General features: G+C 45.5%; 1 protein-coding gene and 1 long non-coding RNA gene across 3 annotated transcripts; both read left to right on the forward strand.

Moving 5' to 3' along the window:
• Nucleotides 1–4,861: 4,861 nt before the first annotated feature.
• Nucleotides 4,862–6,181, forward strand: LOC125550333 (fatty acid elongase 3-like). The gene has a single exon (XM_048713304.2). It carries the CDS (start codon nucleotides 4,987–4,989, stop codon nucleotides 5,827–5,829), a length of 843 nt encoding a protein of 280 aa, XP_048569261.2. The 5' UTR covers nucleotides 4,862–4,986; the 3' UTR covers nucleotides 5,830–6,181.
• Nucleotides 6,182–8,047: 1,866 nt separating this feature from the next.
• LOC147974556 (uncharacterized) lies at nucleotides 8,048–13,583 on the forward strand. 2 transcript variants are annotated; one of them, XR_015600164.1, is made up of 7 exons: nucleotides 8,048–8,425; nucleotides 8,514–8,603; nucleotides 9,162–9,347; nucleotides 10,228–10,343; nucleotides 10,577–10,789; nucleotides 11,951–12,299; nucleotides 13,320–13,583. It is a non-coding gene; the product is annotated as an uncharacterized LOC147974556 (long non-coding RNA). The 2 variants fall into 2 exon arrangements; XR_015600163.1 differs by having other exon boundaries at nucleotides 8,049–8,425; nucleotides 13,336–13,583.
• The last annotated feature ends 1,531 nt before the right edge of the window (nucleotides 13,584–15,114 follow it).

Below are 15,114 nucleotides of genomic sequence, written 5' to 3' on the forward strand. Positions count from 1 at the left end.
ATATAAAAACCATAAAGTTGATTTGGTTCAGTTTGTTTTTGGTTCGGTTTTAAAACGCACAGAGTGAGTTTTCAACCATTGTTCTAGTTCTTCTCGTAAATGAAGCGATGCCATGGTTGTACGAGTACAAGTGCTGGTTTTTAGTCATTCTTCTACTTCTCGTAAATGAAGCGATGCCATGGTTGTATGAGTACGAGCTGTTTTTTTTCCTTTTTTAGATGGTGAGTACGAGCTGTTAGAGAGCAACATATGTCCTATGTGTTTTTATTTGAGGTACATGAAATGTATTTTCTACTTTTTATATGAGTGCAAACTTACAATACATATGTACATATGGACCCCACAGTCAGACTAATACGTAATGTCATTCAAACACACAAAAACATGTGGCACTTAATATACTTTTGGAGGGAAAATAACATTTTATATTAATGTTAAGATTTATCAATCACTCTACTACTGATACTTTAAAGTTAGGACTATGGTATTAAAAATGCATAAATTATAATTTTCCAACCTTTTACTTTCGAATTTGAATATTTTAACCCGAAAAAATGCATTAGGGATGAATTCCGAAAACATTTTGGCTCTTCCGTATATTAATGTATATGAAACGGATATGTAGCATTAGGTTGTGAACATTTTGGAATATTGTAACCATTTGACCATGTAAGATCTTGGATTTGAGAATCGTCAGCAATACCATAGGGATGAATTCCGAAAACCATAATAAAGAGGCATTTGGTTGATGACCATTATCATGTTAACAATTTTTCTCCGATGAAGATATGCTCCCACTTTCTTAAAAAATAGTCTAGCTTAGTGTGCACTAATAATGATGAACATATAATCTGACTTTTTTAGGTAGCAACCTTCTGAAATTAACTATACTAAGATCCACACCTTTTGTATTCCTCCCATATTTTCATCAAGGATAAAATCTGTTCATTATGCATACATCTAATGTACTAACTTTTAGGCTAGATTTAATCTTTAGTGCATCATCGACGTACGCCATGTGCACCAAACCTGCCTTCGCTTCTTCTCATCCTACCGCGTGAACCTTATATATAAGTGTGCAAATGGGTAGAGAAAGTAGTACAAGGAGCGATAGGAAAGCATACTGACCAAGATGGAGGGAGCTAAAACAATGATATTCATATATACTTTTTGTCAAGTCTTGAGCTTGCATTGCCATTTGGATTAGTTTAGAGTAATGAAACTACTAAGGAGACCCAATATGTAGTATATAAAGGTGCGCAGATATAAGAATATGAGCTTGGGAGGCATCTGGAATGAAAAATAGAAAGAGGGGAGGAACAAACGGGCAAGTGCAGGGCAACTAGTAGCAGGACTGTCTCATGAGTCATCCACGATGATCAAATATCGAACAATGGCCTTATTCGCTTGGGCTTTTGAAGCAGCTCTTCCATAGAAAAAAGCACGAAGTCCTCCCAAACAAGGTGTTTCGGCTTGTTGCCAAACCATAGCCGGAGCGGCCTTCAGTTATACAGGTCGCAGCACCACTTGAAGGAATTTCAAAATCTTCTTCCTTGGCAACGTCCACATTGCTCTTTCGACTTCTCTAATATTATAGAGACAGCGACACTCCTGGATCTCGTAAAATTAAGGCTCATATCTAACTTGGTTCGGGGAGAAGCTCATTAAGTTTTGAAAGTGTTGTTCTAATCCCGAGCCCATGTAAGCTCGAGTGAATAGTAAAATCACAAAAAAAAAAGAAAAAATTTCTGAATTTTTTTCTATGAGACATTGACAAAATTTTCCATAGCTTGCAAAAATTCATCGTGAAATGACATTCGTGAAAAATGTGGCAAAAAAATCAATGCTCCAAAATGCTTTTGAAAATAACATTTTGAAGCATCGGTTTTGTTTTTTCCCATAATTTCCACGAATGTCGTATGGTGATGATATTTTACAAGCTAACGAACATTTTGTCAATGTTCCACAAAAAACGAATTATTTAAATAATTTTTTTATTTTTTTTATTTTACTGTTCACCTGAGCTCACATGAGCTCGGGATTAAAACAACTGCTTCCATCAAGTTTCGGTGTCTTATGGATCTTGTTGTTGAGCACTCCAATACCATAAATAAAAAGGAAAGTTTACCAATAGTAAAAAATACTGCAAATAACCAATAGTAAAAATACTGCAAATAACAGAAATAAAAAAGAAATGGATTTTTTTGGGGAAGAAATATATTTCATATGAAAAAGGTGTGTCTAGGGCACAATTAGATGTGAATTGCACATCTAAATGACTTCATCAAGCCTAAAAAGAAAATGAACAGGAAAAAAACCCACATGAATCTCTGCGTAAGGCCTTAGAGCATCTCCAGCCGTTGAGCCCCCAGGGCGCCGAAAAAGAGCGGCTTAGGGGCAAACCGGCTCTAGATTGGCCCCTGGGGCGACCTACCTCCCAGCCACGTCCCCCAGGCGCCGCCCCCAGACGCGGCAAATTCAAACGTAGTCATTCCCGCTCACAAAATAGACGCCACAAATCCGGCGATCAAGCGACCACAAGTTCGGCGATCGAATGAAAAGTCCGGCGTACAAAAAAACAAAAAGGACGCGCGTGCGCATCAGACGGCGAGGTCGGCCTCCGGCGTCGGCGGAGTCGGCGTGCGCGGCTTGGTGGGGTCTCCGTGCTTGGCGGCGTCGGCGTGGCTTCTGTGCTGCGGGGAGTCTCGACGGCATCATTGCTCGGGCTTTGCGGCGTCGTCGGTGTGGGCGTCGTCGTTGAGGGAAGCTGGTTCAGGATGAGGCCACGCTCCGCCAAGTATCACGCCTTGACCGCCTTGTCGTTGCTGTGGAGCATGTCCGCCCCGCCCAGTAGGAAAGCCAGGTCGGTGTTTCTCTTCTTCGCGGCGACGTTGGTCCGGAGCAGGTCGAGCTTGACGGCGCTGCTCGACATCAACGCCGACCACCGCGCCTCGGTCTTCTCTTCACGAAGGGCGGCCCGGGCCTGCGCGTCGGTGAGGCAGTGCTCGATGGACTCCTGCACACGAGCGGTGGCCGTGTCGGCGTGTTTCCCCTTCTTGGCACATTTGTTGCCGTCCGGCCGCCCTTCTGACGCGCCCGGAGTTGGCGCGTCCGGCTTGTAGGTCTCCTTGGCCTTGTCGAGGGTGCGCCGGACTTCTGCCCACTTCTCGCACATGTCAATGCGCTTGTAGACATGCAGGTACTTGAATTCGGCGTGCCATACAATGCGAACATTCGCAACAACTGCGCGAAAGAACAAACAGTTGGCGGGCGCACACGGCGAAGAGAGGCGAGAGACCGGCGTGCCATACCTCATCCTCAATGCTGGCGCCGCTCTCCGGGTGAGCCGCGACCTCCTCGACGATCACATGCCATTTGTTGCACGCCCCTGGATACGCCCCCAATGGTTCGCCATCGCCTTCGCCCCGCGCTACATGTAGACGCCTTTGAAGTAGGGGTCGACGAGCTTGCGCTCGTCGAACTCGACCTTGATGCGCTCCCAGTACGTCTCGATGCTCTGGTTCGTGCCGGTGGTCGGGTCGAGGCAGACGACTTTCCATGCTTCGGCGAGGCATTCCTCCTCCTTGAACGCCCACTTGATGCGCGGCTCGCCGGACCTGGCCGCCCGCTTCTTCTTCTTCTTGCGCCCCCTTTCCGGAACAGTCGCCGGCTCCTCCTCCTCTTCCTCCTCCTCCTCCTGCTCCTCCTGCCCCTCCTCGCCGTAGACGTAGCCGAGCTCGCCGTCCATGCCACCGCTGAGATCCACCGTGTCGTCCGGGATGACGAATTCGGGAGACGCAACGGTCGCGGCCGAGCCTGTCGCGATGATGTCGTCCATGTCGGCCTCGGTCTCGTCGGTGTCGCCGAGGTGCGAGAAGGGCAGCGCGCCACGACAGAGAGGGGGCGTCGGAAAGGACGCGTAGGCGGGCGGCGAGTAGTTGTATGGAGGGTACTGCACGCCGGCGAAGGCGGGCGAGGGCGTGCGCTGGGTTGGGTGTCCATGGGGGAAGGTGACATTGGGGTTGAACCCATCGTGCGCGTCCCCGTCGGCGTAGCCCGACGAGGGCGCGCATCCCCATGGCTGTGGCGACGGAGAACTGACGCCTTGTTGGCCCCATGTCGCGTACTGGGCGTGGCTGCCGGGCGGATTCATCATCCCCGTGCGAGTCGCCTCGGCCTCGGCTTGGTCCGCCGAAGCCGCAGCCGCCTGCGCCGCGTTGTCACGGGCCTTCTTGGCGATCGCCCTGTTCCCGACGGTGACAGCCTCCCGTCGCTGAACTTCCGCCCTCCACTCGGCGTTCGTCATGCCCGGTGGCTTGGACGGCGGCGCCCTCGGCTTTCTTTGCTTCGGCTGCGCGACGGAGGCGGTCGCGATTGCCGCAGCGCGGGGGGCGACGTACTTCTTCGGTGGCATGCTGGGCGGCTGGGAGGCGAGCGGGAGGGAGAAGCGGGAGGAATGGAGAGAATGGGAGGGAAGTGGGGGAAAAGCGGGAAGAAACAGCGGGAAGAGGAGCTCGAGTCGCCGATAGGGCAGACCAACGCGCCCTTTTCGCTTGTGCCGACGCTCCAGGCGCCCCCAGGGCGCCGGGTTCGGCATGAGTCTGCCGGCACCAGTTTCGGCCCGAGCCGGCGAATAATGGGCTTCTGGGGCACGACTGGGCCGTTTTCTCGGCGCGGGCGCGGCAAAAACGTCTGAGGAGGGCCTGTTGGGGACGCGGCCAGAGATGCTCTTAGATGCGCAAAACTTATGGCACATCTAGATATGCTTTAGCAAAATTAAAAAAATAATGATAGTACTGTACTAGTCAAGGCGGCTCATCTTGTTGACGTCTGCGGATCTACTATATGCAACGCGCGGCGAAGCCCATTTTAGGCCCTGCGGTTGGTGGGAATTTCTTATCATTTTGCCCTACGTGTCAACCCAGACCACCACAAGCGGAAGGTCAATTCGCCGGCGCCGTCGCTTGGAGGGAGCGAGCTATCCCGATGGCGGCCGCGCTGCTGCGACACTTCCGGTGGCTCCTGGTCGAGCACCCCGCCGTCGCCTCCTTTCACTGGCGCCCGGGCACCACGCTCGCGGCGTCGCCGTCATTCCCCGCCGCCGTCATCTGCGCCTACCTCGCCACGGTGCTCCTCCTCCACCGCCGCATCCTGCCCCTCCCGCCCCTCCCGCCGCGCGCCCTCCGCGCCGTCTCCGCGCTGCACAACTGCGTCCTCCTCGCCCTCTCCGCCGCGATGGCCGCCGGCTGCGTGCTCTCCGCCGCGGCCACGGCGCCCTCGCCGCGCTGGGCCTTCTGCTTCCCGCCGGGCGGCGCCACGGAGCCGTCGGGCCCGGTCTTCTTCTGGGCGCACGTCTTCTACCTCTCCAAGATGTACGAGCTCGGCGACACGCTGCTCATCCTCCTCGCCCGCCGCCCGCTCACCCTGCTCCACGTCTACCACCACGCCCTCGTCATCGCCATGTGCTACCTCTGGCTCGCCACGCGCCAGTCGCTCATGCCCGTCGCGCTCGTCACCAACGCCGCCGTCCACGTCGTCATGTACGCCTACTACCTCTGCTGCACCCTCGGCCTCCGCTGGCCGCCGCGATGGAAGCGCGCCGTCACCGAGCTGCAGATCCTGCAGTTCCTCTTCAGCTTCGCCGCCTCCGTCGTCATGCTCTGGTTCCACTTCGCCGGCGGCGGGTGCGAGGGGATGGCAGGGTGGGCCTTCAACGCCGTCTTCAACGCCTCCCTGCTCGCGCTCTTCCTCGACTTCCACGGCGCCGCCTACGCCGCCAAGGCCAACAAGACAAACATCAACAATGGCAATGGGGGGAAATCAGAGTGACGAACAAGGGGACTTCTTTTTAGATTACGCAGATTTATGATTGATTCCACAGGCCTGTTTGATTTGTGATGAAATGCATTGGCCTTCCATTTTTGACAATTCTAGTTTCTCAAATTTTCTAAATCATCAACCAAGACGTTCATGCACAAGGCCAATCACAATATAGCAGCTTTGATTGATTCCTCTGCTTTTCTTCTGCGAGTTCTTAATCTTTGCTTCAGTCTGAATGCAAATGTAGATTCAGCGACGACAGTCGCTTCTGTCAGGACTATTTTTATATATTCTTCTTTTGTATGGAATTTTCTTTCTTCGGACCAAGATTAATTAATTGGACAATGATATTATATATTCATGTGTACTAAGTTGAACCAACCGAGCCTACATATTCATGAACTGTATTTTTTTTCCTATGTCAATAAGTACCGATTCAATTGTCAATGCTGGTATGGAATTACATTATAACATTATTAAAATTACCGGTAATCACGGTGATTGCTTATAAAATATAGGTGCCCCCGTGTGCAAATGCAATGCACATACAATTATCTAGACAACCTATAATAATCCCATCTGAATCTTAAGTTAATAAAGGAAAGTTGGTCATGTCCAAATGGTTTCGCCGGCAGTCATCGCAATAGTTAAGTTGAGTGCTGTTAGTTGTGTCGAGACGTTCTCTCTGCACATCCTCGTGTGGTGGTCAGGAACCTAAGCAGGAGCACCAACACTTTATTATCTAAGAGAACAACAAAACTCTCACGGACTCTAGTTCCTACTATGAGCATCGCGAGAATCTCTTGGCCAGGATGTGATCATCTGCTCCATGGTTGTTTGACATACTTTGTAGACAGTCAGCAATTCCCACATGGTTGTATGCCATAGTGTGTCACATGATCCCCATAACTCTTGAGATGCAAAACACTGGTGAGTGGAGCGTATGGGACTCGGCCGCCCTGATATCTTTTGTTACCAAGACAACTAACCACGTTAAACTTATGTTGATAAGTAGGAATGTGTAGAGCAACCGCGTGTAGGAAACCAGAGGTGGTATCTAACACTTATATCGTGCTTCCCTATGCATCCCAATCCTTCTTGGTCAGTCTTGTGTTTCCATTTGTGCTCTCTAGGATGAATGAAGTATTACTAAAGACATGTGATAAGGACTTTGGACTCCCAAAGGAAGAAGCATAGAAGCATGCTATGAGAAGAGAGAGGACTCGTGGAAAGGAACTTATAAGGAGTGTCCAAATATTATTGGTATTGCATAGGTTGATCAACATAAAAATATCACTGACATCTCACACGTTGTCAACATTATCTCCCCCCCCCCCCCGCGCGCATGTGGTCTACTTTGTCGAATTCTTCAATGTCTTCTCTTCCCTCTTTACAAAACGTACTAATCAATAATGAATGTTAAGTGTGAGCTACATGGGCATAAGTCGGAGACCTGAGTGAGCATTGCTTACTTCCATGTGGTTCACAAATAGTATCGGACACCATTAGGCATCCGACTACTGATAGGATGCATCCATCAGGCTAGTCGTACATCATTGGATTAGGATAAACATGGACATCTGATGTGTTGGCTAAGCCCCACGCAAGAGGATTTTCCGTTCGCTAATTGCCTGCTTCCAGGCTTGTTTCCGATGTGATATACATATTTTTCAGGTTGAGTCCAGGCTTGTTTGATGTGTGAAATGCAATGGCCTTCCAATTTTGACAATTCTAGTCCAAAATTTCTAAATCATCAAGATGTTCATGCAGCAGGCGAATTGTTGAGGACATCTCTTCTACTGTTACACCCGTCGCGACTCCTATATCAGTTATTCCACTTGGTCCTATTACTAGAGTATAAGCGAGACAAATTAATGGCGAGGTACTATTGCTCCTTTGTACATATGGCTTAACTAACGAGAATACGATGTTACACTCATGTTCCTATTTACTTGTACTTAGGAACGAGGGTGTTGAAAAAATATCAGAGAAATCCACATGAAGTTAAAGGATGGAAAATATTGCATGTTGATTCCAACAAGCAGCAATAATATGTGCATGCAATCCAAAACAATAAGGTGTGCATCAAAGAGGGATTCTTGCGCGTGCCACGTATCACCTAGCGATTGGGCGTGATGCGAAGAAAAAAGAATAGAGCCAACGATTGGACGAGGCTGTGTGTTTGGCAGCTCGTTGCTATTGGCCCACATAGCCAGGTCACTTTCGGAAGAAAACCCGCACACGCGACATCTCTCTCCCGCAGCACCTCGTCCCCTTCCTGCTGCTCCGCCGCCGCCGCCCTCCAAATCCACCGCACGACTGCAAGAGAGCTAGCCCGCCCGCGCCTCCGCCTCCTGATCTTCTCTATCTCGGCACGATCCGTCCCCGCCCCCGTTTGGCGTCCCGGTCGATGGCGCCGAGGAGGAGGCGGAGCAGTTCTGTCGTTGGGTTGAGCGACGGCTGGAGCGGGGCGGCCACGGAGATGGCCGTCCATGGTGTTGTTCTTAGGCAGAGAAGGGGAGGGGGCGCGAGATGAAGAGGGGACGGAGGAGGAGACAGCGAGCCCATGGAAAAGCGCCACCGGGAGCAAATCTGGCCGTCAGCGGTAAGAAATCGGTGCCCCACTCCAGCCATCTTTCTTCTCCCGCTATGCATATGTTGTTTATTTGCTAATTTATTGGGCACATGGGCAGATTTTCAACTGGAAGACACAAAGGAGGTGACGTAATGGGCGTGGAGATCCTGGTGTTGGAAGAAGAAGATGAGCGACCAAATACTTCTAGGTATTATCGTTTGGCATGTTCCATTAAAATTCATATTTGCAAATATTTGTGCTCAGCAGTTCTATCCCTAACTTCATGGTGATGCTTCTGTTAAGTTCATGCCGTAACACAAATATTGGTTTGTACCATGTATTGTTTGCTTGCCTACAAACAGATGGTTGGTATATTTCTCGCAGTTTAGGAAATGGGTTATCTTGGAAATAAGGCAAATGTTGTACAATGTACAAGCTGCACTTGTTTGGTTTTTATACTCTTGAACGGTTCACTGTAATTGTGCTATATTTAGATTCTCAAAGTCCTTTTCACTTGTTGCAAGGTTCTATATTAATAAGCATATCTTTGCATCATACAACCTTTTGTATTTTGTCTGCTGTCCTCTTCACACTATCTTACAGCAGCATCTGATGTTTGTCAGTACAAAACCTGATTGAAGTTACGAGTTAGGAGATTGCCTTTATACTTGCACAACTACTACTAAGCCTTTCCTTTTTGTTCTTTTCATTATAATGTTCTAGCCTATTGTCTTGCAACATTAATTTTATTCGATCTAAATTACAGGAATGATGAAACTCGCCGCCGCCGAGAGGCCACCTCGAGGTGGTGGTGGAGCTGCTCCGGCACCTTGACGCCCAGGGCGTCGGTGAAGAACAGGTCGGGGTAGAACGCCCTGTACGTCGTGGCCAGAGAAGGACATCACAGTGTGTTTGATCCTGACCTCTTTGCTGTGAATTGCGTGTCCCTCCGGTAAATTGTGTTGCCTTGAGCTTTGGAACTGTGTGATTTTCTGTTTGTTGGTTTTGTAGCGACGTACTTGGTACATACTAGCAGTTTGTTTGGTCCAGGATCTGGAAATGTATGTAAAAATGTACATAATAGTATAGTTGTGAACTGCAATACAAAGCTTGGCATAGCTTCCTTTTGCAATTAGCTGTCGTTTGGGGAAAGACATTTGTAATAGGATGACTCGCATAGCAACAATAACTTATAGTGAGAGTCCGATATTTTGCACTGCCTTCCACCCAAAACATCCTTAAGTAGGTTGCAAATTACAGAACATAGATCATAGATCACTCATTATTTTAGTCTGTACAGCTCCTTGCTGATTGATTTCTTCATTTTCAAATGAATTTTAGGTGTTAAAATCTCTTCGCTTGTTTCTGACCTTAGTGTAAGTCTGTTTACAAGAGATTGAGCTGTTACACTTCAAAATGCTGGGCTAATCGGGTAAACTGCCGTGCAAAATAGGAAAAAGTTTTAGGATAGGAGTACTTGCAAAAGTTTGGTGCATGATCTGGATATTTGGCATGCATTGCATATTTGTATGATGGCTGCAGACACCTATAATTGTAGATTCACATCAAATTTGTGTGCCTTTGATGTGTTTCTGTGTATCCTAGATACCTTGCTTCCAATAGAACAACCAGTCATCACTTTCTAATTTTATAATGGTAATGGTGAAACTGGCGTAATCAATAATTCATTTGTATCCAGGATAAGCTAGCATAGTGTATTAACATGTGCCGACTCCTGTATGTTGCTTATGTTGCCTATTAGTTATGTAGGACACGCGTGAGAGCTGTGCCCGTGTTTCATTGTTGCTGTTATAATAGCTTTCGATTCACAGGCCTGTCACCGTCAGAAAGTGCAAGAAGAAAGCCCCGAGGAAGATCCACAAAGCCGAGAGGGAGAAGGATGAGCGTGACCTGTTCAATTATCTTTTCGGTGAACTTGGCGAAATAGGTGTGCATCAATCACTAACCTCGACACCTCGTAGATTATGTCACAGCCAGCATGCTTTAGTTACCCTGTCTCTGAATTTTGGGGGCCGTTTCCTTTTCCATGTGGTTATTTGGAATGTTAGAGCTGAGCGTGGGTATGTGTGAATCTGCATCATGTTGTTACCACCCATTTCCATGTGATGCTCTGCTAAACATTTGAACCTTGAATGAATTGCTGACACTGATAATCTTCAGGGCGTAATTTTGATCGCAATGACATCGATGGCGCCAAGAGGAGGCAAAGCGGCAAGACATGTTTTGACGGCTGGGTCGAACACCGGCCATAACGTGTCACCGACATGTGCTGGGTTGCTGGTCGATTTCTTGCTTTGCTTACAGTTCACCAGCGGATTATGGGTAAGAACGGACTAAAGAAGGATGATGCTGGAGATCTGAAAATAATTTTTGGTGAGTGTTTTGCTTGGATCTATGCGCACTACAATCATTCCGAAAAAATATGCACACTCCTTAAAACTTTAGGTTCACAGTACTTGACTAATCTAAATGTGAGGCGTTCTACAATTATGAATGTTAGTGATGGTGGATATTTAGTCTTCATGTTATGTTCATCTTCCTTTGGTGTTTAGGTACTTTTTGTGTAAGAAATGCTAAAAAAGGATTATTAGAAGTATCAGCAATATATTTGTGAGTGACATTTCACTGTTAAGAACAAATGTACTCTGCTTCTTCCAAGTGAAAATAGAAATTTTCTTTAGAAGATAGTATCTCATTTCTCTACTGAGAGTGATACTGTGAGATGAAATAAGGTGTTTCTATTTCTTCTTGTTTTTGATGATGACCTTGATCAACCGTCCTTTATTTTGGGAACTTCAAACTTGAATGTTCTTATGTTGTCTTTTGAGGATGTAAAACTTAGCTGGAGTTAAAATCAGGTTGCCAAATGTAAGTCTGATGTATGAAAAACAATCATAGTATTGAGTATGGAAGTCTGGAGTCTCTTGGGTAACAAAACAATCATGAGATGGTAAAAGAAAATATAAAAGCTCCATGATGTCGACATATCTAATTCATTTTATTTAACAGGCTGATACTTGCGCTATAGGAGTACAATTTTTTTCTTGATTGACATGTATTCTAAAACTCAGTTGAGCAACAGAGTTCATCCAAACAGAGCATATTGGAACTATATGAAATATTTGCATGGTGGTGCTTTATCCTGACTTGCAAGAGTAACAACAGAAAATTCGTTATTTCACTGATGTTATAGTTGGCAGTCCGGTGATTCCAGTTTATCTCTGGTTTCATGTTGGAAATGGATTGGAAGTTTCAGTCTGTCAGTACTGATGTTCCTCCCATTTATTAGTTGGAATTTCGGTTAGGGAAGGAAGGATAAAATATTATCCAAAACAAACCCAAGTTAGTTTACTGAATGCTAACCTTACAATTCATAACTATATCAAGAAGTTTTTACACTTCCACTTTAATCCCTTTTTGGGTCACAAGCATGCTTACCCAATGTTCATGAAAATGTTAAAGCCTAAAGCACACTATGACTCTGCTATCTTCACGTAATAGTTTAATTTTGCTTTTGATCATATATCACTACAGGTTGTTGGAAAATCGAAAATCTACACGGGAAGACCTCGGCAAATACTTTCAGCAATAAAGAAACAAAGTTGACCACCCCGTCATCACGGTGAGCAAGCTGACATCCTGCTCTGCTTCTTGACGCGGTTCGGCATGATGGCGGCGCAGATAAAGGCCTTCTTCGACTCCAACGGTGGCCTCTGGCAGTAGCAGAGTATCTCCGACAATCCCACGGGCATCTTCTCTGCCATGGGCACCCAGGGCAGGCAAGTGAAGACTCAGACCATCGCCACCCGTCGTCTACATTGATGCCGGCGAGAGAAAAAATACAAGGAGCTACACAACCAAATTGGATCCCCATCAACATCAGGTACAACCTTGGACTAGGGGATACCATGAAGAGATCTTAGTCAAATAATTTATGAGTGACTGCTACTGTTTACTTGATGTTTGGTTCAGAAAAATAGGACCTAGCTTCAGTTAAGTTAACCATTGATTTGTTTCAGGGTTAATTTGCATTCTTAGCATATTCCCATGTTAGAGAAAATATGCACTATAATTAAGAGACTGCTATCCCTTAGTTTGAACCACTTGTCGTGTCTCTGTGATCAGTCATCTACCCTGTAAAACTGTTGCTTCTCTATTTATACATCCTATTAATAATTTAATATCTATAAAACCCATATGCGTGCTCTTGTTTTTGAATGTGCACTGTTCCTACTGCAATACTGTTGCCATGTCTTATATTTTTAACCAGCAACATGGACATGTCACTCATCTGTACTACATGTCTTCTCGCTAAAAAGTTCAGTAACACTATCATGCACATGTCGTACCCACAGCGCCAAAAAGCAATAACAAGTACAATAGCCTAATTAGTAGCACAACTTACCCACAGAGTGTTTAGATACAAATATTCCAACACACGTAGCCATCTGTGTGAGTTTGTATGGGTCATAGATCAGTTTGTCGAAGAACAAACACCGGACGCATTATCTTTAGGCAAGTACGAACTTTTTTCCTTTGCCTTTGAGACTCTGTTGTGGAATTTATGGTTCCAAAAATTGTGTTTACTTTGAAAAATTGTGATAACACGGTATGGATAGGCTGGTTAGGATTTGCAATTGCAGTGGAGGTTCTCTTTTGCACTATATAAATGCATGAATATGTTCTTTCTGGAAATCCAGCACAACTTTTCTTGATTTATTCTTTGTTCAGAATTCACCAAATACAGTTCACTTGGGATGAAAGCTCATTCAATAATGAACCTATATAAATGCATGAATATGTTCTTTTTGAAAGTTCAGCACACCTTATCTTGATTTATAACAGCTCATTTCAACTTGTTAAAACTTAAGAGTCACACAATATAATTTACTTGGGATGACAGCTCATTTCATTTACAGGACAAACAATGAAGACATCAAAGAAAGGATATCAAAGGAGAAGGAGAGGTATTCAGAAAAAAGGAGAAGGAAGGCCTGATCTGCTTTATGAATGGACACTCTTCCTGCTACAAATGTGTCCAACATGATCAATTCAGATATAGAAACTATGCCACCAATTGTTCATGGTTGTGCACTGAATATATGTTCTTCTACTTGTAATAAACATATTTTCCTTTGTTTATGCATTAATGGATATGATATAATTAGCGGTCCAATTGTCATTTTAGTATCATATATGAACTATTATCACTGACTATAATCAATCAGCCGTACTAAAATATACTAATGTTCACGTACATGTTAGAGCACCAAAAGCAACGAAAGGGGCGCCTACAAGCTGGCACCGCCCAAAACTCCTTTCAGACGGCGCGCCATGGGCGCGCCTCAACCACTAGTTAGAATCAACCGAGCCACCTAAGGAGCATGCTACGTGCATAGGAGAGGAGGATTAGGCTACGTGGACAAGAGAGAGCCACGTGCACGCCAGCCCATCAAACAATCAATTAAGGAAAAAGATAATTCTAACAAGGCCGTACAATATTTTGTCTCCATGTGGGCCGGCTCCTGATGGTCAGTTCGTAGCTGGACACCTCGTCGAGCAGCGCCAACGCCTGGTCATACTTAATAAACTAGATCTTTGATGGCGCGCGTTGCCGTGCCCGTCCATTTTGACGATAGAATGGTAGGAATGATCATAAATGTATGGAGCAAGAAGCTGTTGTTCCACATATGTTTTTCTTGTTCTTTTGAAATGAGAGGTATTTGAACCAGTAGTAAATAGAAACCCAAAAGGGAAAGATACATTTTTCTCACAATGGCGAAAAATTGGAAAAATGCTCATGGTATAGCAACCGTGACACCATTTTCTGCTCACTGACAACTAAAACAGAAGTTCCTGGAGATTACAAGGCCCATTGAAAACTAAAATAGTAGTTCCCAGATATTGATATTACCGTGCCCGTTGACAACTAAAGTAGTACTTATTTCCCAAATGTCAGCGACTTCAGTCCTGAAGACTGTTGTAAAAAGCCTTCCTTGCAGGGGTAGCAACCTTGACACCCTTTTCTGCTTTTAGTTTATCCCCAGTGCTCAACCAACAGAAGGTGGGCTTTATTGTGTCTGAATGAAAAGATTTAAGAACAAATTCAAAAACATCTTTGATTATTTATAAGTGGAATGGGTTTATTAGTTAGTTTAAAGCCTACCTTCTAAATGTGCTTTAATGAAGAAAACATGCATGCTGGCAAAGCATATAATCTCAGGGCATAGGTGTAACACAAATTCAGGAAACCATGTTAGCTTTTTCTTTGAGTAGCATTGGTACTGATAAAGCTCCAGGATTACATACAAAAAAAGAACAAGTACTCCCCAAGACCCCAAGGGCTGCTCAACTTGCGTATTACATTGCCCGATGATTATGGCATGGTAGTTTATATTTACAACCTTGGAAGGCAACACCTGGATAACCATAATATAATCTCAGGAATAAAAACTGAAGCTCACTATGATCTGTAAGAAAGCGGAGTCACTATCTATTCCGCAATATGTGCATTACAATTTCATAAATAAACCGACAGATACAATAAGTAAAGGAAACACAAGGATGAGCAATCTAAATTTACCTGGCTGAAAATCATCACATTGTTTCTGCATTACACACAATGTGAGTTAGTGTTTAATGAAATAGACATGGTATTTTCACCTATGTAATTCATTTACTTTGGTACTCATACCTGA

This window comes from Triticum urartu, chromosome 4A, assembly GCF_056163025.1.
Source record: "Triticum urartu cultivar PI428250 chromosome 4A, HENAU_Tu73, whole genome shotgun sequence".
Lineage (NCBI taxonomy): Eukaryota > Viridiplantae > Streptophyta > Magnoliopsida > Poales > Poaceae > Triticum > Triticum urartu.